Consider the following 22,113-nt stretch of genomic DNA (forward strand, 5'->3'; position numbering starts at 1 on the left):
AATTTAGTCTTATGGCCATACCAACCTTCAAGGAAAGGTGCAAAATACAGTTTTTATTCTATATAGCAATGTACCCAGTTAAGAAACTACTTGCAAAATTACTAGTAAAAAACTACTGAGAAAGAAGTTTAGAATGGAAATTAGGTAAATACTTAGTGACCTAGGAAAATACCACTAGTGTTTCTCCTCTTCAGAGGACATAATAAGGGTAGGGATTAATGGGGCTTTAGAGGAGACATTTCAAGTGAGAGAGAAAGCAGAGCCTGGAGATAAGCAGAACCAACCTGAAAGGACCAAGTGGGCAAAAGCAAAGGTGGCATTCACAGACTGCCCCAGAGTAAGCCCAGAACAGACCAGCGAGCCCCAGGGAACAAGGTGGGAGTAGTCACTGCTCTCTCACTGCCCAGGTTCCGTGTGAGTACCGAAGCTCATCAGTGCAGAGGAGCTGTGTTAGCCATCCCGGCCACTGGTTTCTGGCCAGAGCTTCCCAAGATCCAGTGGCCTGTTAATGCGCCAGGAAATAAAGTGCTCCTCTAGGCTCTGAGACTTGCCACAGTCTGGGTGGGCAATCTCCCTTAAAATGGCTCAGGATATTCAGAGGACCCCTGAAGCAGAAACTGTGATACTAAACATCATGGGTCCTGTAATCATAGATTTTGTTTTGTTTGAAATTTTATATATATATATATAGATAGATAGATATCTCCATACCTACACAAACCAGTCTTTCCAGAAGCCAGAGGGATAGTTGGAATTTCTCTGTAACACCCTTTGTATTCATTTCACACAACTCAATCTTGACTGAGATTCCAATCAGCAAAGTTCTACCCTCACAAACCTTTTCTCTAGTAATGCAGACAATAAAGGTATATTTAAAACTATAATATACAGAGGATGAGTGGAAGATACATCCAGGAATAATAGATTGTAATCAAATTGAGAAGGCATTTGAAACTAGCAGAGTGAACAGTTCACAACTAAGCCAATAGAAAATAGGAGTGATATGGTTACTTAAAGATTTACCTAATTCAGTTCTACCAATCCTTATCCACAATTTCAAAGTCCAAAAGTTGCAAAAATCAAAAATATGAGTTTTTTTAACAATGCATTTGGAGATAAAAGCCAGTCTGATCTGAACACATTGGGTATGAAAGTTTAACATGCACAATGAGAGACCATTTATTTATTTATACCAATTGTATCATTTATATTACTTAATGGGAATATTCATACATTTCACTGAAGAAATAGCAATGTTTGATTACAGGATGCTCCCCCAGTCTCCATTATGGGGACTTTGTAATACAGAGTATTTTCTTCATATTACCTTTCTAAAACTCCCAGAATTAACAAGAAAAAGGTCTATATTCTAAAACACATCTTAAAAATAAACTAATTATTTAAAATAACATACATCTGATCTCAAGAGTTTAATATGAGTTATTATCATCCATACTGATGTATAGGATGGGATGGGAGAAACAGAGGTGAGAAGACTAGTCTGGATACTTTCGAAAGTCCCGGCTGGAAAAAAGCAAGTAAAGTATGGTGGCCATGAGACGGAAAAGATGAGAGGATGTAAGAATCCCTGAGAACTAGATTTGGCAGCTAACTGGAGGCATGGGCGTGAAGGAGTAGTCAAGGAAAATCCTGGGAACCTGGTGATAATTTCAATAACAATATCAACAACAACAAAGGCAGAATTGTTCATGAGTTTGTCCTAATTGTACGGGACTTAAGATGCTGGCAGAATATCTAAGTTGTAATGTCAGGCAGAGTTAAAAACGGGTGTTTAGAGTTCAGGAGAGAGATCAGTACCAGAGTTGGAAACCTGAGACTCAACCACATGGAGGAGATAATGAAATTTATAGCAATGGATGAAATTCCCAAGAAGCAAAGAAGTGGAAAGAAAAAAAAAGTACACGTGTGGAATTTTGGGAAATCACTAGCACTTTACAACATAGTTCTCTTAGTTGCACGAAAGGTCTATTGCTAAAGATTAGCAGAGGCTAATCATCTCTTAATGATGGAGAAGCAGCATTGTCGGATGTACCAGCAATGCAGCCGATCCATACAGGAAGGAGTGCAATTCCAGAATTCCCTCTTAATAACACTTCAGGGTATCTGTTGCCGACAAAGCACTGAGCAAACATCATTTTGAGATGCCCCAAGGCAGATGAGCTCACTCTTTACCTAAAATCAATATATGTCCTTGAGTCCACACTTTTTATACTCCCAGGCTAGTAGGAATGTAGCTTTCTATGGAGTCTATTACTGTGACCAGCTCTGTCTCAAGCAGGACCAATCAAGCCACAGTAAACTACAGTTTGTCAAGTTGTTAACTTAGTTTGAAAATGGTATCTTTCTTACCAATGCTGCCACAGATTCATATCAATATTTAATGTTTTATAGCAGTGAAAACATAATAGGAAGAGATTGCAATGAGTTAAGCAGATAGGAACAGAAAGCTACATTCCTCACCTCTAAAAGCAAAACTGCAGATGGGGTAATTCTCTAGAAGTATGATGGCTAATTTTATGTGTCACCTTGGTCGGACCACATTGCCCAGAACTGTGGTCAAACACTATTCTGGATATTTCTGTGAGGGTGTTTGGGAGATGGAATTCACATTTAAATTGGTGGACTTTATGGTGGATTGCCCTCCATAACTTGGGTGGATCTCCTACAGTCAGTTGAAAATATGAATCAAACAAATGACTGACCTCCCCTGAGCAAGAGGGCGTTCTTCCAGCCTCAGCCCCCAAACTTGCACTGCAGTGTGGACTCTTTCCTCGGTCTCCCATCTGACAGCTCGATGACTTGAACAGCAACAGGGTCTCTTCCTGAGCCTGCCGGCCCACTCTTGGATTTACCAGTCAGTATAATCCCTTGAACCAATTCCTTAAAATAAACATACATCCTATTCTGTTTCTCTGGAGAACCCTGACTAGTACAAGAGGGGAAAAAAGAATAAAGCTATATAGCATCAGGTGATCTGAAGAAATTGGAGAAATTGAAGTCTGTGATCACGTTGTTTGGAAAAAAGTAATCTAGTCAAAAACCGAATGGTAAAGGTGAACTGACTAAGGCATTAGATTAGCTGAAATGAAAAACTGATCAAAATGGCATTCTATCATGTATACTATCAGGTAAGAATTGAATCGCCAGTTTATGTCTGACGCAGGATACAGCATGCTTGGGGCTGGTGCATGGGGATCACCCACAGAGATGTTATGGGGAGGGAGGTGGGGGGGGGTTTCATGTTTGGGAACACATGTAAGAATTAAAGATTTTAAAATTTAATAAAAAAAATAATTAAAAAAAATAAATAAATAAATAAAAAATAAAAAGATTAACACCAAGGAAAAAAAATAAAAAATAAAAAATAAAGATGCCAGTCCTCCACTCCCCAACTTCTTTGAAAGTGAGAGTCACATCCAACTCTTTGCAACCCCATGGACTATACAGTCCACGGAATTCTCCTGGCCAGAATACTGGAGTGGGTAACCTTTCCCTTTTCCAGGGGATCTTCCCAACCCAGGGATCGAACTCAGGTCTCCCACATTGCAGGTGGATTTTTTTTTACCAGCTGAGCCACAAGGGAAGCCCAAGAATACTGGAGTGGGTAGCCTATCCCTTCTCCAGAGGATTTTCCCAACCCAGGAATCAAACCAGGGTCTCCTGCATTGCAGGCAGATTCTTTACCAACTGAGCTATCAGGTTTATTTCTCAGTAATTTTCACACATCACTGGCAGTTTTACAACCCTTAGACATTTTGTCTTTTTCACAAAATGGGGGATTTGCTCCTATTTTTACTTTTTTTTTTATTTCAAATTCATTTTTCTGCCCAAACAAATTCAGACTTTGGTGCCTCAACTGACAAAAATGAGTCAACTATTTTATGACAACTCCAAAATTTAAACAGCATCTTTTTCTATAGTTGTATTTGTACAATTATTTAAATGTTACATGTTTCCCTTTTGTGTAAAAATAAATGGAAAATGGCAATTAAAGGGCCAAAAAACAGTGTTAAAGGTCTCATAAAGCTAACACAGTTGTGATAAGATGGAGATCATTTGGTATGCAAAGAAAGGTGGATGTACAGCTTCTATCACACAATCTTTACTCAGTTGAGTGTTAATTATGAGACAAAGAACAAAATTAAGAATATATAAGAAATGCTAGGAATATTTGATCAAATATTGTTTGATAGACAAATGTAATTAGGAATTTTAAAATATTTTTAGCTTTCTGGGACTGGAATGTCCCTTATAACATGGATATCTATTGTTCAACTTTTCACACTCAACCTCCTCACATCTTTTAAGAGCATAGATATGTTGACAGGGTTGTTGTTGTCATTGAGTTGCTCAGTCATATCCAACTCTTTTGTGACCCCAGGCATTTTAGCCCACCAGGCTCCTCTGTCCATGGGATTTCCCAAACAAGTACACTGTAGTGGGTTGCCATTTCCTTCTCCAGGGGATCTTCCTGACCCAGGGATCGAGCCCATCTCCCACTTGGCAGGTGAATTTTTTTACCACTGAACCACCAGGGAAGCCCATTGACAGGATATAGCTTCTCAAACTTCACTGTGCGTGCAGATCACCTTAGGATCTTGTTCAATTACAGATTCTAGTTCTGTTGGTCTGAGGCAATGCATGAGATTGTGTCCCTGAACCACACCTTGAGCAGCATGGTTGTAAGAGACTCACACTCAAAGGTGCATACAAACATTGCAAAAATTACCCCATCTGCAGTTCACCAAAGTTATCACTAGATGAAAAATGAGTAACTGATATTACTCAATCAAAACTATTGATATTTAAACCAATTTTTAAAATCCAAACTGCTTTTAGAAAAAATATTTTAAATTATTTCATTTGTTGCCCAAATTTCCATTTGTCAACTTGTTGGCTCTAAATTTGGCCCCCATACATGGAGGGCAAAGAGAGACCCAAGAAAGAGGCAGTCCACTTCAGACTGGTAGAGGGTTATTTTAATAAGCCAGTGAGCTTACAGATGAGGCTTGTGTTGGATGGCCACAAGATGAGTATATCTCTGCACCCCATCAGAATTTTAGAAGCTTATTTATAAACGCCTTAATCAGGTCCAGTCACATATTCAGTTCAGGAGTTCTCAACCACATCTTACTGTCTCAAGACTGCATCCTTGAATGGCTCCTAGTGTGGAAACGGTGGGCAGAACATATGTTCCAAGGACAGGAGAGAGGTGAGGAGCCTGTGATTGCCCAAGTCCAGCTCTTGGGTCAGCCAGCAGTTCACATTCTCTCCATGACCTCCTCCAACACTAGTTGAATTAGTTTTTTTAATTCCTTTTTTTCCCCAATAGATCTATAATGGCAGCAAAGAAGAATCAAGGAAATATAACAACTTTCTAATATATCTCAAATGGACTCCTTCCTCAGACTTCCTTAATTCATAAGACAATGATACCATCATTCACCCAGCTACTAAGGAAAAAAAACTAAATATCATCTTTAATTTCTTTCTTCTTCATCTTCTGCATTCAATCTGCCATCAAATCTGCTCAGCTTAGACTTCCCTGGTGGTCAAGTAATTAAGAATCCACCTGCCAAAGCAAGAAATACAGATTTGATCCCTGGTCTGGGAAGATCCCACATGGCACAAGGCAATAAGCCTGTGGGCCACAACTACTGAGCCCAGGCTCTAAAGCCCAGGAGCCACAGCTACTGAACCCAGGCACCCTAAAGCCTGTGCTCTGCAACGAGAAGCCACTGCGATGAGAGCCTGCACATCACAGCTAGGGAAAGCCCACCTGCAGCAACCAAGACCCATGCAGCCAAAAATAAGTATATATATTTCTAAAGGTCTGCTCAGCTCTATCTCCAAAATATATCTCATATCTGACCACTTTGCTCCGATGCCATCATAAGCAAACCATTATCATCTCTCAGCTGGACCACTCACTGCAACAGGCTCCTAACTGGCATTCATTCTTCCACTGTTGGCTCTCGTACCGCTCATTTGCTTTGTAACAGTCAGACGATCTTATTAAAGTGTAAATCAGATATCACACCTGTCTCCAGTGCAATGAATTCCTACTGCAATTTTTTTAAAGGCATATACTGGGTTTTAAGACTCAAAAGGATCTGGTTCCTACATCTGTCTCCAAACTTATCACTGTGCATATATATTGTAGACATCACCCCAAGGGTCTGAGAAACAGTACCCTGTTCAGGAAGAATATAGCCATTCCCCATCCCCAAAAAGCCCTTTTTCCAACCACAACCCCATTTGTTCACTTTATATGTAACTGCCATCCTGACTTTTATTATACCAACTTCTTCGCTTGTCTTTTAATTTCAGCACTTGAGTATCCATTCATGGTTTAAAGTCATTTTCTTGCTTTTGAACTTTTACAGTCATATGGTATACATTTTTTTGTGGGTTTACTTAATTTGTTCAATGTTGTTTTTTTAAAGATGGAGCTGTGTTGCTCTGTATGACTATAGTTCATTCATTTAATTTGCTGTGTAGTATTTCACTGCATGAATATACTGCAATTTACTTGTTTATTCTATGTTGGCGGGTGTTTAGGTTTCTTCCTTTGGCCTGCTAAAAATAATATTGTTATAAACATTCTTATACAGGTAACCTCACACATATGCACACATTTCTGTAAGGTATATGCCTAGAAGTAGAAATACTGGGTTATAAGCTATGGAATTGCCAGTTTTTCTAGATAAACTGCTTGTTGAAAGCATTTGGGTCAGTTTATACTCCTGCCAATAGTATATTGGTGTTGCCATTTCTCCATTTCTTTGTTGACTTTTGCTATTAATCCATCTTTTAAATTTTAGCTATACTAGTGGGTGGCGAAGTAATATTGTTGGAATTTCAATTTGCATTTCTCATTACCAATGAGGTATTATTTCATCCATGAAATCATGAAGGTTGTAGTTGCTGTTGTCCAGTTGCTCAGTCCTGTCTGATTCTTTACGCCCCATGGACTACAGCATGCCAGGCTTCCCTGTCCATCACCAACTCCCAGAGCTTGCCCAAATTCATGTCCATTGAATCAGTGATGCCATCCAACCATCTTGTCTTCTGACATCCCCTTCTCCTCCCGCCTTCAATCTTTCCCAGCATCGGGGTCTTTTCTAATGAGTCAGCTCTTTGTATCAGGTGGCCAAAGTATTGGAGCTTCAGCTTCAGCATCATCAGTTCAGTTCAGTTCAGTCGCTCAGTAGTGTCCGACTCTTTGTGACCCCATGAATTGCAGCACGCCAGGCCTCCCTGTCCATCACCATCTCCCGGAGTTCACTCAGACTCACGTCCATAGAGTCCGTGATGCCATCCAGCCATCTCATCCTCTGTCATCCCCTTCTCCTCCTGCCCCCAATCCCTCCCAGCATCAGAGTCTTTTCCAATGAGTCAACTCTTCCCATGAGGTGGCCAAAGTACTGGAGCTTCAGCTTTAGCATCGTTCCTTCCAAAGAAATCCCAGGGCTGATCTCCTTGCAGTCCAAGGGACACTCAAGAGTCTTCTCCAACACCACAGTTCAAACGCATCAATTCTTCAGCATGTACAAATGAAGTGATGTGTACAAGACCAGGCTTAAGCAGGTCTGAAGGCACAAATAAACTGCACGCTCAAGTGGCTCAGATGTTGTAGTGACTACTCCTGCACAGCTGTTTCTTCCTCAGTCCACACCTAGGCTGTCGTAGTGATATCTATAGTTTATTTAGTGAGGAGGAAAAAACTCCGAGGATGGTTCTTTCCATCACAATATGCTTCACAAATTACCACTGCAATCTAGTGTGTGTCTGAAAGGTGGTGAAGAGAAATCTCAGTGGGCAGAATTTTCAACAGTACTTCTAGGAAAAGAGATGTCCACAGGGGTAGATCTATAGTGTTTCATGGGCAAGGGGCTAATGGATTGGTCAGGTAGTCAGGGAATTTGAAAGAATAAGATCAGAAGGCTAATGACAAGGAAATCTGGGAGGGAGTATGTGAATGGACCTCTCAGGATGAGGAGAAAGTTTGAGGCTAGTAGTAAAATTTGTCCCATGTGATGTTCATGGGGCAACCACTGTGGTGAACATCCTCCTTGATTAAGTGGACAGGATGACTCATCCTCTGGATGTCAGTCATCCTCTTTCGCTAGCATACCAGTGCTTGCTCAGTGGGCTCATGTACCAAGTAACTATGGCAGCAGGAATAGAGGTTATCAATCCAGGGATCGAATCCAAGTCTCACACAGTGCAGGCAAATTCTTAACCATCTGAGCCACCAGGGAAGCCCAAGAATACTAGAGTAGGGAGCCTATTCCTTCTCCAGGGGATCTTCCCGACCCAGGAATCAAATCAGGGTCTCCTGCATTGCAGGATTCTTGACCAGCTGAGCTACCAGGGAAACGCCATACATGGACTCAGCAACATGAAATTCTTCTCACCAATACTAATCTTACTATTGTCACTGGCGAGTACCTAACCTGCTAAGAACAGAGGCCAGTCCTGAGAGACCCCAGCCATCTGGTGACCAGTTAATCACATTGGATTCCTTCTCTGGTGGAAGGGCCAGCAACTGTCATGAAAATATTTAGTCTGGATATGAATCCTAAGACTCTTGCTGTAAGACTACCAACCATAATCTTACCAACATGGTTATCTCTCAAAACATAAATTCTAAATGAGAAATTCATTTCAGAAAGGGCTCACTACTATGAAATTCATAGGAATTCCCATGTACCAAATCACCCAGAAGTGGCTGGATTGATAAAGTAATATAATGACCTACTCAGACATATTAATATGATGTCATTTCTCCCATTGCCAGAATACAGAGTTTGAGGAATAAAAACTAGGACGGATTTTTCTATTATGTTTAATAATCCACTCACAGAATTTTTTACTCCCATCCCTATAAATGGGCAAAAAAAGAGGTCCCTATAAGGGCTGGGGTGGTTGATCCATATTATTAAGGGAAATCGGTCTACTGCCACACAGTGGGGTCAGTATGAACTATGTCAAGAGCCCAGGGGATTATCTGGGTTGCCTCTTAATGTTCTCTTATTTAACAGTAAAAGTTAATACACAACCAACTCCTAAGGACTCAGACCTATCAGAATTAAGATTCAGCTACCTTACTAGGTAAAGAGCCTTGACCAGCTAGCATGCTGGCCAGGAGCAAAAAAACCAAAACAATGGAGTAGAGGAAGAGGTTATAAATATCAGCTACAACTTCATGCCGTTATAGAAACAAGTACTTAAGCAAATCTACTTTATTGTTTGTTCTGTATATTTTTGTGCATATTAATTATTTTTTCCTCCCCCTTTCCCTATCAAGTTATATAAAAAATGTTGGTGGTAGTACACTTGATCATCCAGGTGATTCAACCAGAATAACTAACACCTCTAAGAATAACAGTAGGCGCTTTCCAGGTGGCTCAGTGGTAAAGAATCCACCTGCCAACCCAGGAGACACAGGTTCCATCCCTGGGTTGGGAAGATGCCCTGGAGGAAGAAATGGCTGCCCACTCCAGTATTCTTGCCTGGAGAATCCCACGGACAGAGAAGCCTGGTGGGCTGCAGTCCACGAGGTCACAGAGTCAGACACGACTGAGCACGCACGCGCGGTAACTGATGGAACTTACTTGCCATAGGCACTCAGCTCCCTCTCCCTCACTCCACATGGGCACACCCACCCTGCTATATTCTGCTCTGTTCTCCTGGGGCTAGGGTATTCAGACTACATTTCCCAGACTCCTTTTTGACAACTGGAGTCCTGTCAAGTTTGGCCAATAGGAAGCACTGCTGAGAAGTCAGTGGTAGCACAGGTCCCAGCACCATGATATTTGTTGGCAGTGCTTTCAGGGGAAACGGTGGTAGAGTGACTCTGAACTCCAACAGACCACAGACAGCACCTGTCAGTAATCTTAGCTCTGGTCCAGGCAGTACCATTTGAGCAGATCTAGCATCGACTACAACACCCTCCAATAGTGCAGTGGTGGGAAGAGACTCCTAGCAGCTTCTGAACTCTGAAAATACTAACCGCCCACAGAACAACCTAACTACATTTACCAGTTATCCAGGAAAAACATCACCAACACCCTACATGAGATAAAATGAACCAGAAATCCCGTCATTAAAGCAGCCCCGTAGAATGATCAACAGGTAGGTCTAATTTAATTACAAGGGTATCTGAAAATGAGACCATCAGATTGGACTGCCATAGTCAGAGCAGCATGCTCAGGAAGCACTACTGGGCGTGCCGCCGCGTCTCCTTATTTATCCCTCCCATCAGTTATAACTTATCATGACATCACTGCAGATTACAGTGAGAGAGTTTTCTTCCATCACTTGGCCTCTTATTTCAAAGCACAGGTGGATTCATGAACACAAACATCCTTCCTTAAACATAAGTGCCTGCCTATACTTTTGGAACCAATTTTAACACAAGCTTTTATTTTATTCCTGCTCTCCTTATATCAAATACATTTTGAGATTATCAGACTTTACTAAATTTTCCATCAGAAATTAAAAATATCTCCATATAATTTCCTCCCTCTGGTAAGTCAAGTTCATTTTGTGTAAAACATTTCTTCCCTTGTAAAACTAGACTGTAAATTTTTCAAAAAAGAATTTTCTTTTAAATTGACTCTTCAGTCCTATAACTAGTAAGCACCATGCTATTCTGGGACCCCAAAGAAAGCAATTGTAAATCAAGTTCTATAGAACTTCTTTGGTTTGTATTTAAACTAACCATTTATTCAATTCCACAAAGAAATCAGTGTTATATTTTTCTTAACATTCAACTTAAAACATTAGACATAATAAGCTGAATGAGGGAAAATCATTATCAAATGCTAAAAATGTAAACATGAAGAAAGTAAACATGAAAACAAATCTCTTTTTAAAAATTCATTTAATTACAAGAAAATTAGCCAGAAAATTGCACAGTTCCAAACAAATCCTCTGTATAAACACAAGGGCTCATTTACCATCATCTTTTTATATTTATCTCTGAAATAACATTCCATCTATTGAACTCAGCTTCTACTGGCAAAATTAGAATACATGGGTATTTTTACTGTTTAATATTCCATAAGCAGAATTGGCTTTTGTCCTGAAGTTATGATGGTGTCTGTCATTCCGCTTCAGAGAAACTCTAAAATTGTCCCCTTATGAGTTTAAATTAGCCACTCTCAAAATCCAATGGAAAAAGAAAAAAAAAAAAAAAAACAACACTGTAGTTTCACTAAAAGATTCCTGTCCTCAACTTCATTTTACCAGCCTAAGTACAAATTCAGAGAAAAGCTTCTTAAGTCCTGTAGTTTCAAATTCCTTTTGTAACTCATCCAACGATGAATACTCTTTGACTTCAAATGCCAGAAACCTGCATTATACAAGAGAAACTCATGAATATGCCTAAATTTGTCAGAGTATAATTATCGATTCAGTTGCTTTTCCATCTGCAATAGTACTAAATTATACCTTTTGTGTTCTGTCTGTACTTTTGTTTCAAATAGTACACTCATCATTTTCTCTTTGCATTTCTTTCCACTTGAGTCCACATCCACTTTGCAGGTTTTCTGAAGAATCAGGTACTCCTAAATGATAGAACAATATGTTAAATACATATCTTACTCTGAATCTCAAAGTCTCACTTTTAAAGGAGAAATAATCTGCTGGCCTGCTTGCATGCTGACAGAGTACTTGCTTTCTGAATCAAGCAGTAAGAGAGTTATACTGTTTTTATGTACTTGGAAGCGTAACATTCTGGTGAATGCTGGAGTAAAGAAGGTTCTAATCCAACTACACAGGCTTAAAACTAGACTAATCAGCCTACTAGAGCTGATTCTGGGGTTAGTTACCTAAATCCTCTGTGCCTCAATAACCTACTCCATAAAATGCTTGCTCTTAACAGCTACCTTATAGGGAAGCTGTGATGGTTAAATGAGCTAATATGTTGCTCTTAGAGGAATGCCTGGCACAACAGCACTTAATACAGCACCAGCCACTGTCATTATTACAGTACTATTACTACTTCAAGGTCAGAGTGAAGTTAATAGGCACACAGCACCAAACTTTCCAAATTGATGGAATCCATAAATATGTACCTGTAATTCTCAATCCTGATAAACAATCTTAAAAAATTTAAGAGATATTTACATTAAATGGCATTATAGGGAAAGTTAATAAAAAGGAAAGAACTATTTTTAAAAGTTCTCTGGTCTAGCCATATGATTAAATATATATTCATTAATTGATGGATCCAATCAGAGTAAAAATATCTGCAAAACAGCTGCACTTAGCCTAATATGCCTGAGCTGGCTTAAAGAAACTTCTGACCCCTTTGGGGAAATATGAGCAAAGAAATTATGAGCATTCATTCAGTCAGCCAGTATTTTACCCAAAAGAGTCCAGCTTTATAGATATGCTAGGAGTGAGTGATATTCACTCAGTCATGTGTGACTCTTTGCAACCCCATGGACTGTAGCCTGCCAGGATCCTCTGTCCAAGGAATTCTCCAGTCAAGAATACTGGAATAGGTTGTATTTTCCTTCTCCAAGATATACTATACATCACCTTAAAATATGTCATTCCTTGGTCAGACCCCAACCCAAGATCTGTATTAAATCTGAAACTGTGTTGTACCTATACACTATAACCTAGCACTACTCTGGTTAACTGACGTTATCAATTATCAAGTTTTGTGTTAAGATCCCATCATGAAAAAGCTATGTAATCCTACAAATTTGTAGTAACCCTATAAATCTTTAAGACAATAAGTTATGAAAGATAAATCTGTTTTAAATAAATTCCACTGTAATTATTCTTGACCCAACCCACTTGAAAGCATAAAGTGATTTGTAGCTCTTTCAAGATTTAACATATAATAAGCAATTTTCCTTGTCTGGTCCCACATAAAGCAGGTTAGATGTTTATAGAATGAGAACTTGAAAAATCTGAAGAAGATGATGATTTTGAAAGCAGCTGCTGAGACAAGTCAAGTGGAAAGCAAAAGTTAGGGAGGAGATGACAAGCTGACAGCCCTAATGATTCTACTTCCACTCACACTAAATCCTGGTTAAGAGGGACCAGGTCCTCTTTCCAGATACTACAGATACCAAATTCAAGCTTCAGAATGTATCTTTAACTGCCAAGTTAAAATTTTGCAGGCTTACCCACAAATACATACATTGTTGTGTGCTTAACCAAGACAAGAAATATAAATAGGCACAAAATAGTGCAAATTTATAAAGTTTAGGCTCAAAGCTAATTACAGAAACAAACATTTGTGTACCATAGAGAGTTCTTTTTTAATAACCTATCACTTTCATTAAGTGGCATGATTTTTAAAACATAATCTTCTACTTATTCTTCAAGCTTTACAAGTCTGCACTTGTAATTAGAAGTTACAGATGGTCTTTAAAAAAGAAAATACAGATCTATTAACATGGCAAGAGTGCACACAGAAACATCTCAATGATTCATCTGTCCCATTCTTATAAAACACCATTTTAGCAGAAAATAGCCAAATTTACATTCCACATCAAACGTTTTGGCACCTTGATGTCATTTCTGTCTCCCTGCAGTAAAATCAGTATGATTTTACCCATGAACATCAGTCTTCCCGTCAGCCTTAAATCAGAAGCCCACTTCTCCACAGTTCTGACATATTTAGCCTTCGCTCTCATGTGATCTAAATGCAAAAGAGTCATCCACAACCCATCATCCACAGTCATGCTCGCTGCAGAAGAGCACTTTTCACCGCCACCTCCTGCTTCTGGGTGCTCGAGGATGTGCCTGAGGTTTTGCTGAATCCAGAGAACCAGCTCATGAACCATAGGTTCTGACAAAAGGGTCTCTGCTTGCTCCAGTAACTTCTCCTTCACGATTTCACACTGGGCCCTGGTCAAGTGCTTGGAGTTCACCACAATACCAGGTAGACAGGACGGGTAACTGAGCGGTAAGTGGAATACCAACTGCAAGGGTATATCCGTATCTGTAAATCCTTCGGCTTTCGTGAGAATTCTGAACATAGCCCCGTCTGTCTCTGGAAAGCATCCAAAAATAATGATTAGTTGTACCTAATTCAATTTGAATGGAACACTAACAAGAGAAAATTTTGGTTTCAGATGTCAATTTATTTTTCATGTGAAAACTAAGTTATTTTATGAAGAGACACATCACACTAAGAAAGCCATTATGTACAGGTGTTTTCTTTCAGCCATATATATACATACACATATATACATTCATAGAATTATGCCCAACCAGCACCCAGGATTTCACTGGCATTTACAATTGCCATTATCCTCTTTTTATTAAGGTCACCAGAAAGGTTTCTCCTTGTATGATTTTTTTTTCCCACCCAGACTTAGTTGCTAATTCTGGAAATTCCTAATAAACTCACATGAACCTTCAAAGAAATAGTATCGTGTATTTATAAAATCAGCAATTAGCTTAAAAGCTATACACTAAATCCAATGAAAATCAGGTTGCAGTGAGTCCGAGCAGAAGCAAATACTGGATCCCGTGTGGTGGTTGTAAGGGTGCAGAGAACACCACGACTATGCATACACACTAACAGCCTGGACCCGCTCTTTCTCACTTCAAATGTATTATTATCAGTGTAACATGAAGGCAGCGAGAGCAACTAAAATGGGGCAGCCATCAGTTCAGCCGTTCTCTGGCTCCATGAGGAGGGGGAAATGGGAAAGTACACACAGGATACAACATGAAACGCTCTGCTCTCTTTCAGATTTGCTCCACTTCACCCCTCTGATGTGTTCCACACCACTTCACCCCACTTCTCGCAAGTTGATAAAACATCAGGCTGATTCATTCTGCAGGGGGCAGAAGCACACAGATCAGAAGAGAAGAGTAGAACAGAACCGGGTGCCGAGGAGGCTCTTTGAAGTTAACTTGCCTTCGTCTACGCTACTTCTATCTCCACAGCCCTTGTTTCATTCTCCTTCACAAGACAGGCAGTCAGATCATTCTCATTTTCATACCTGGATTGCTGCTCAACAGCCTAAACAATGGAAACCTGAATGTATCCCCATTTTAAAGAACTGAACAGAACATTAAAATGGCTCTCTAGCCATCTGATTCCATTTATTCAGAAGCCATGGTTATAGACATTGATTTATACAGGACCAAACACATTCCTTACACAAGGTTTTTCTTTAGTAGAATCTTCAGCATCAGAGGCAAAGCACAACCGTTTTAGGACACTACCCCAAAACTCAGGCAGTAACCATTATAAAGATCATATTAAAATGATATAACTTAAATTTGTATTATGTAAGAAAAATGTGGCCACATAAAGCAAAGTTTTCCAAACAACTTAGTGCATTCCCCTAAAATCCATCACCAGATTCTCAAAATCTTTCTTTCTTCTATCCTGTTACTTCTCCTTTTAAAAAAAAAAAAAAATTTACTATTAAAAGTAGGCTCCCTGGATGTCAGTAAGATCATTACATTTCACTTGGTAAAATGGGTATTATAAATAGACCAACAAACAACGTGTAACCACTAGACTAAATAAGCCTTCCAGAAATCATCTAGAGGGTTCACTTTCCCTCTCAAGGGGGAGATATAATTTTTAAAGCTCTTCATTCATCATTTAACAAATAGTCACAGGAAACATAAGTGACTAGGGTTCGATCCCTGGGTTGGGAAGAGCCTTTGGAGGACTAAATGGCAACTGACTCAAGTATTCTTTTTTTAAAATTCATCTATTGAAAATACTTTTTTTTTTAATTGAAGGATAATTGGTTTACAGAATTGCGCTGATTTCTGACAAACATCAACATGCATCAGCCTTAAGTATATATATGTCCCCTCCCTCTTTAACCTCTCTCCCACTTTTTCCCCATCCCACCCCTCTAGGTTGTTACAAAGCCCCGGATTGAGTTCCCTGAGACATACAGCAAATTCCCACTGGCTATCTATCTTACCTACGGTAACGTAAGTTTCCATGTTACTCTCTCCATACATCCTACCCTCTCCTTCCTCCCCACACCCCCTCGCCCATCCCCATGTCCGTAAGTCTATTCTCTACGTCAATTATTCTTGCCTGGAGAATTCCATAGACAGAGGAGCCTGGCGGGCTACAATCCATGGGGTTATGAAAGAGTTGGACACAACTTAGCAACTAAACAACAAGTCAGCAAATAGAAAATTAATGAGAGAAAATCCTGACTTTAGCTTTGGAAACTGTGAAATTATTAGTTATGCTTAGAAGGAAAACTACTTTAATTCTATCAAGAATTGGAAAGGACTAACAACCTTCCTACTTGGTTTTCTCTGTGACTCCTTTCACACACACACACACACACACACACACACACACACACACACACAGGAGTTGCAAACTGAAATTACACAAAACGATGCTATCTCTGTAAGAAAATGAAAATCCCAGTAACATACCCCCAATACTGTTGATATTTAACACAGCAGTAAAATTGTACATTCTTTTAAAAACTCATTTTCTCCCTAAAACTCTAGAAGGATGTATATTACCCTTTCTTTCTCATCTGCCCTGGTTTGTACATGCAATTAAACTGGCTCTTTTTGCCTCAGAAATTTTCATGTAATCACATACACTGTCAGTCTGATTTGGGTTATTTTTCCATAAAAAAGAAAACAAGGTTGTTCCTATCTACTTTATGTTTATTTAACAGGTTAGAAACAGTGATTAACAGAAAAATAATGGTGCTCTATATCTTACTGCTAATCTCTGGCCTTCCCTGGCACCAAGATACTCTAGTTATTAAGTTCAACTCACAAACTCATCATTCTCAATAAACGTCTGTGCCACAGAAAACTTATGCCTGCCCTAGGAATCTACGATTTTCATAAATTCCAAGAATATTTTCACCTAAAGATTCTAGCAAAAGATTTAAGTCTTGCCTCTGGTTAAAGTTCACATACCTATTACCTAGTTTGTATTTTTTTTTTAAATAAGTCTTTATGCCTTAAAATAAGTATATCAATTTCATAACCAAAATAGGGGTTTCAAACCTTATTCTTCCTTACAAGTATATGAAAGAAATTATGCTCCTAACTACCCTCCAAACAACAGAAATTCAAACTAGAGCAACTGAAATAAACCCCAAATTCCATACCATTATTTTTAAGAATTCACCCTATACACACACAACAGAAATTCAATAAATGCTGTACAATACCAGAAGACAGTGGAAAATGTAAACAAATTTAAGAGGATGAATTCTTCAAGATTCATTTAGAGTCTACTAAGAAATCATTGCATCATGACTGCATTATTGCAATCACTGCATCACTGAATCATGGCATCACCGACTGGAAGGACAGGAGCTTGAGCAAGCTCCAGGAGTTGATGATGGACAGGGAAGCCTTCAGTGCTGCAGTGCAAAGAGTCAGACACGACTGAGCAACTGAACTGAACTGAAGAAATCATTTATATACCACATACAACTGGCTTACCCCATACTTTCTTTCTTTCTTTCTTTTTTTTTTTTTTTGCAGTATTTGCATGTCCTCTGGGTAAGACTTCGTTCAGAAAACCACTAAAAAGTCCCCAACAGCTCTCTTACTTCATTATACAGGGTTTTTTCCCTCTTGCTCCCGGATGCCTCCCCACAAGTATACATCCACCAGTGCTGCAGCTGGATTGTTATATACACTAAAAGGTAGTTACAAAAAAAAAAAAAAACAACTAAGAATAAGTGAAGCTCAAAGTGGCAATCCCTCCTTTAGAAGTGAAGTTCAAGGCTGAATTGGTTTTAGAGGTGACCTCAGTACCAACAATCAGCAGGGAACAGGGCTGTGCAGATTTAGAGGGGTCAGTGGGTGACCGTAATGATTCATTTTGCAGGAAGGTGCAATGCAGTCTGAACATCAGTGTTAGCAGGATACAAAAATTTACTCTGAAGCTACCGTGCAAACATCTCATATGATAATGAGTCTTACACCCTCCCATTTTATATCATGCTTATCTGTAAGATGATTTTCCAGAAACACAATTCAATGTATAATGAGCACTGACTATGGTGATATACTCTCTGTGACCTCCGATAACCTCATCGAGAAAATGAAGATTCATAACATCACCAGTCTCACCTACTTCCCAGGTACCCACAAGGCCAGGCACACACATTACCCTTCGTAACTACTCTGAACGTAAGTTGGACCACATCTGATTCTTTGCTCTGGGTAGTCATCTTGCTCTCCTTTTCTGGACAAGTGTTATCCTTGCTCTCTAAGAACTGTTTCCCTGTTGCAGCAACTCATCTCTATTAAGTAGCATGATGCACTGCAAGAGTCCTCGAGCTTAGTGGTTGCTAAACCAGCCTGAGCATCTGTTATCTTCTCTATAAAATAAAGAGCACCCCTCATCGGGACTAATGACAAGCCTGGTAGATTTTTAACCATGTTTCCTTCTTTAGATGTGTCTGTGCTGTGTGCTTAGTCACTCAATCATGTCCAACTCTTTGCGACCCCATGGAGCCTGCCAGGCTCCTCTGTCCATGGGGATTCTCCAGGCAAGAATACTGGAATAGGTGACCATACCCTCCTCTAGGGGATCTTCTCAACCCAGGGATCGAACCCAGGTCTCCCACACTGCCGGCAGATTCTTTACCAACTGAGCCACCAGGAAAGCCTAGATTTGTCTAGTTTCCATGAAAAAAAATGTTAGTGTTCTAACTTACCTTAAATTTCACTGACACAGCTTTTAAACGTCTTTCAGGATTCTCTGTCACTATTTTCCCAGTATCTGAGAATAATTCCTTGCCAGTTTCATTTGCTTAATCACAGTTTAAGATTACCTATCTTTCTTTTGAATAAAGTTGTTCAAATTGCTCATTCTTCTTCTACCATTCTCTCAGATATACAAGAGATTATGTATATATGCATATATACCTCTTGAAAAATAAGCAAAAAATAAAAAATCTTGGAAGAAAAAAAAAAAAACAGAATACCTCTCATCAAATAAGATGCATTTAAAGTATCAGGTGTACGGCAGGCGGCCCCATTAAACCTGGCACTTTCTCTGACTGCGCTGCACAGGAACAGCAGAATGCCCCTGACTTGGTCCACCCACAGCATGCCCTAGCGGACAGGTGTCGGAGCTTTCAGAATGTACACCCATAAGAAAAAGCTACAGCTGATGCCTCTTACAATGAACTTACTACAGCCATCACCAAGAGGCCACAGTGTATGTAAGTCCCGTGAAATTCTCAGCACAAATTAGTCCAGCCAAAAATATGCAGTTATTCAGACTCTTCAATCTTATGGCCTTAATGTATGACCCCTGGGTTGGCAGCCTGAGCCTTCCCGGGCTACCTCCTACCAGAAGCACAATCCTACCAATGTCAACCTGATTTCAGGGGCAACAAAGAGAAGCTTATTTGAGGGAAAGGCCAGGAAGGAACTGATGGTATTCAGAATGTTCTGGTGTTAAGCTTATATCCTCCAATCCAGGCTGACAGTGACCCGAGAGTGGTAGCCAGCAGCCCACTGGATGTTTACTGTGGTCTATTTAAGCAGTTCTTACATACCCTTAATTCCCAGTTGTGAACATCAAACATTCCTATTTCAACCACTGAATTGTTTTATTCTCCAATGAACCTTTCAGCAACAAAATGTCCTAAGTTGTTACACTGAATTCTTTTATAATTCAATTACTTACTGATGCCAGAACACTGAATTAAATTAATTAGGAGGCATGGCTTGAAGTCATGCTCAATTTAACAGCAGATAAAGGGTCCACAGTGTTCTTTGTATCAAAAAATTGCTCCCTTTCTTTCTGTGCTTACTTTTTTCAGTTTTCTCTGAACCATCAGCAGTGTCCTATGTTCAGCCATGTGCTGAGGACACAGACCACGGTTACTCCATCCTCTTTCAGGTGTAATGGTAAATCCTAGGTTCATTTTCCCAGGATATTCCCAGTTGAGCCATAATAAAGGAATTAAAGAAAACTAATGATGTCCTCAAATAGCCTGCCTCAAGTAGAAATAATGAAGTAATTATCAATAAAGAAAGTAGTGAAGACAGCAAGTAAGGTGATAAAGAATAACAGATGCTATCCTATCAGAAGATGGGTGACCCTCCCCCCCAAAAAAAACACTAAAAGTGAGTAAATCTTCTCATAAGGATTTTAAACGTTGTTTCAGAAAGCTGCAAGACAGGCTAGGCATTGAAAAGAAAGCAGCTTCACCACATAAATTGGTTCACGGTGCCCAGAACACAACAGTGCTAAATGAACGTGTACAGACTGGTGATCAAGAGAAAAAAGTAAAAAGGAGGCAAGCCTCCGCAGGTGAATAACACGTCGCATGGACACGAGGAATAGATCCTAACCCTTGATAGCTTTCTCACAACACCCAGACATTTTAGACTCCCTTCTTAAAGGTCAATCAATTTATGGTCAGAAAGACGATTTTAATAGCAGCTGTAACATGACAGAAGTTTAGATCTCATGCCAAAAAATTTACATAGTGTATTTGAAAGCTAAGAGAAAATTGAAAATCATCTGCATCACTGCACTTTTTCATAAACTGAAGTTTTGTTTTTTACTTAACAGAAGCTACAGACAGATACAGAGAGTAAGTTTTCGCTATCATGAAAATAAACCCAGAAGAACCGTTCTAAACTGTAAGCTCCGGGGAAAGTGTCTTTGAAAAACCTTGAGTTTTCAGGGACTCAAATGTGAGCGGAACAATTAATGCGCTCCAAGAGCCTGTAATTGACAACCACCTTTAAGCGAACTAAAAAAGCTGAAGAAAAACAATCCAACTGGGAGAGCTCTGAGTGAGCGCTGGTTGAATTCAAAAATTCATCCAACAATAATTTACTATGAATACCTACCACGTGCCTGGCACTGACCTAGGTGCCTGCAGTTTTGTGATTACAAAACAGACAGGGTCCTGCCTTCTTGCAACTTGAGACAACCAAATACCCATTTAGTTAAACTTCAATGGGTGCCCCGATGGGGAAGTTGGCTTTAAACTAGGGGTGTCAGGAGAGACCTCTTTTTAAGATGAAATCTGAAGAATAAGTTCAGGACACCCAGGGAAAGCCTGGGGGGACGCTGTCCAGGAGGGCGCAGCTGGTAGCCCTCAGCGAGTTGAGGAGTGATCAGGACAATTAGGGGGTGAAACGGGCGCGGGGGGAGGTATGTCTGAGGGGGATGCATAGGTGAGTGGCGGGGGGCGGGGGACGGGAGAATGGGGGGAAATCAAGGAATGGGGGGAAGCGAATGGAGGTAGGAATGGGCGAGTGGGGGACGCGAGAGTAGTGGGTGAGACGGACCAGTGGATGAAGGGGCGCGGGAAGCAGGGACCGGCCGACGGGCTGCAGGAGCCTGAGCGTTGTGTTCTCGGTTGACTGCAGAGCAGCGGGAAGGGGCGCTACACTATTCATGTTTTCAGGGTCGCCGCACTCTCCCGCCTGCTCCCACACACGCCCAGTCCCGGCGCCTGTCACTCCATCGCTCATCTACCCCGGCCCCCAAGTGTGGGCTCGGCGCGGTGAGCCCAGCCGGGGTGGTGGGGAGCCCGGGTCCCTCTGGCGCGGAAGTAGTCACCTGAGAGACTCAGCACTTCCCACTCGTCAGGCCCGCAGAAAATCGCTGCCAGGGCCGAGAGCTCCTCCCGCACCGGCTCCGCCATGGCCGCACGGCCTCGCACGCTCAGCACCGCCCCTTCCGCCGCCGCTGCCGCCCCGGCCGTCCCAGAACAGTGCGGCCAGGCTGCCACCGGGGGGCGCTCCGCGTCTCCGCTGGGCTCCGCGGGCTGGATGCCACTAGACGCCCCGCCCACAAGCTCCGGCTCTGTAACTGCAGCCGGAAGACTCACGCCGTTTGGGGGACTTTTCTCCAAGGGTGAAGGCCCTGTGGTCCAAGCCAGGGTGTCTGCCAGAGGCCACCGTGCAGCTCACCCGCTGCTTTTCTAACACAGGGAAGCCGCCTAGCAAAGCCGGAAATTCTCTAACTTTAGTCCGGGCTTTGTACGCTAGCCATTCCCTCCCAGACTTGTCCTGGAAGGGAACTTGGAGGTTAGGGGAAAAAAAAAAAAAAAAAAAAGCAGGGAAGTGACCAGAAGAGGTTAGCCCCTGTCTGGCTCAGAA

The 22,113-nt window shown here is 40.8% G+C and overlaps 1 protein-coding gene across 2 annotated transcripts; it reads right to left on the reverse strand.

Moving 5' to 3' along the window:
- Nucleotides 1-10,947: 10,947 nt before the first annotated feature.
- On the reverse strand, nucleotides 10,948-21,681 carry RWDD3 (RWD domain containing 3). 2 transcript variants are annotated; one of them, XM_068965449.1, is made up of 4 exons: nucleotides 21,572-21,656; nucleotides 13,560-14,047; nucleotides 11,482-11,597; nucleotides 10,948-11,383 (listed from the first exon to the last, which is right to left on the reverse strand). In XM_068965449.1, the coding sequence occupies exons 1-4, from the start codon at nucleotides 21,654-21,656 to the stop codon at nucleotides 11,269-11,271; spliced, it is 804 nt and encodes a 267-aa protein (XP_068821550.1). In that variant the 3' UTR covers nucleotides 10,948-11,268. The 2 variants fall into 2 exon arrangements, 1 of the variants encoding a protein (XP_068821550.1); XR_011144433.1 differs by lacking the exon at nucleotides 13,560-14,047 and having other exon boundaries at nucleotides 11,374-11,383; nucleotides 21,572-21,681.
- Between the last annotated feature and the right edge of the window lie 432 nt (nucleotides 21,682-22,113).

This window comes from Capricornis sumatraensis, chromosome 2, assembly GCF_032405125.1.
Source record: "Capricornis sumatraensis isolate serow.1 chromosome 2, serow.2, whole genome shotgun sequence".
NCBI lineage: Eukaryota > Metazoa > Chordata > Mammalia > Artiodactyla > Bovidae > Capricornis > Capricornis sumatraensis.

Excerpts from the sequence above, each read along its gene's own strand:
- RWDD3 (XM_068965449.1), bottom strand. The coding sequence starts at position 21,656 with ATGGCGGAGCCGGTGCGGGAGGAGCTCTCGGCCCTGGCAGCGATTTTC. Across the intron at positions 14,048-21,571 it reads GGAAGTGCTGAGTCTCTCAG|AGACAGACGGGGCTATGTTC; the intron begins GTGACTACTTCC and ends GATGCTTTCCAG. Across the intron at positions 11,384-11,481 it reads GTACAGACAGAACACAAAAG|GTTTCTGGCATTTGAAGTCA; the intron begins GTATAATTTAGT and ends TGTATAATGCAG.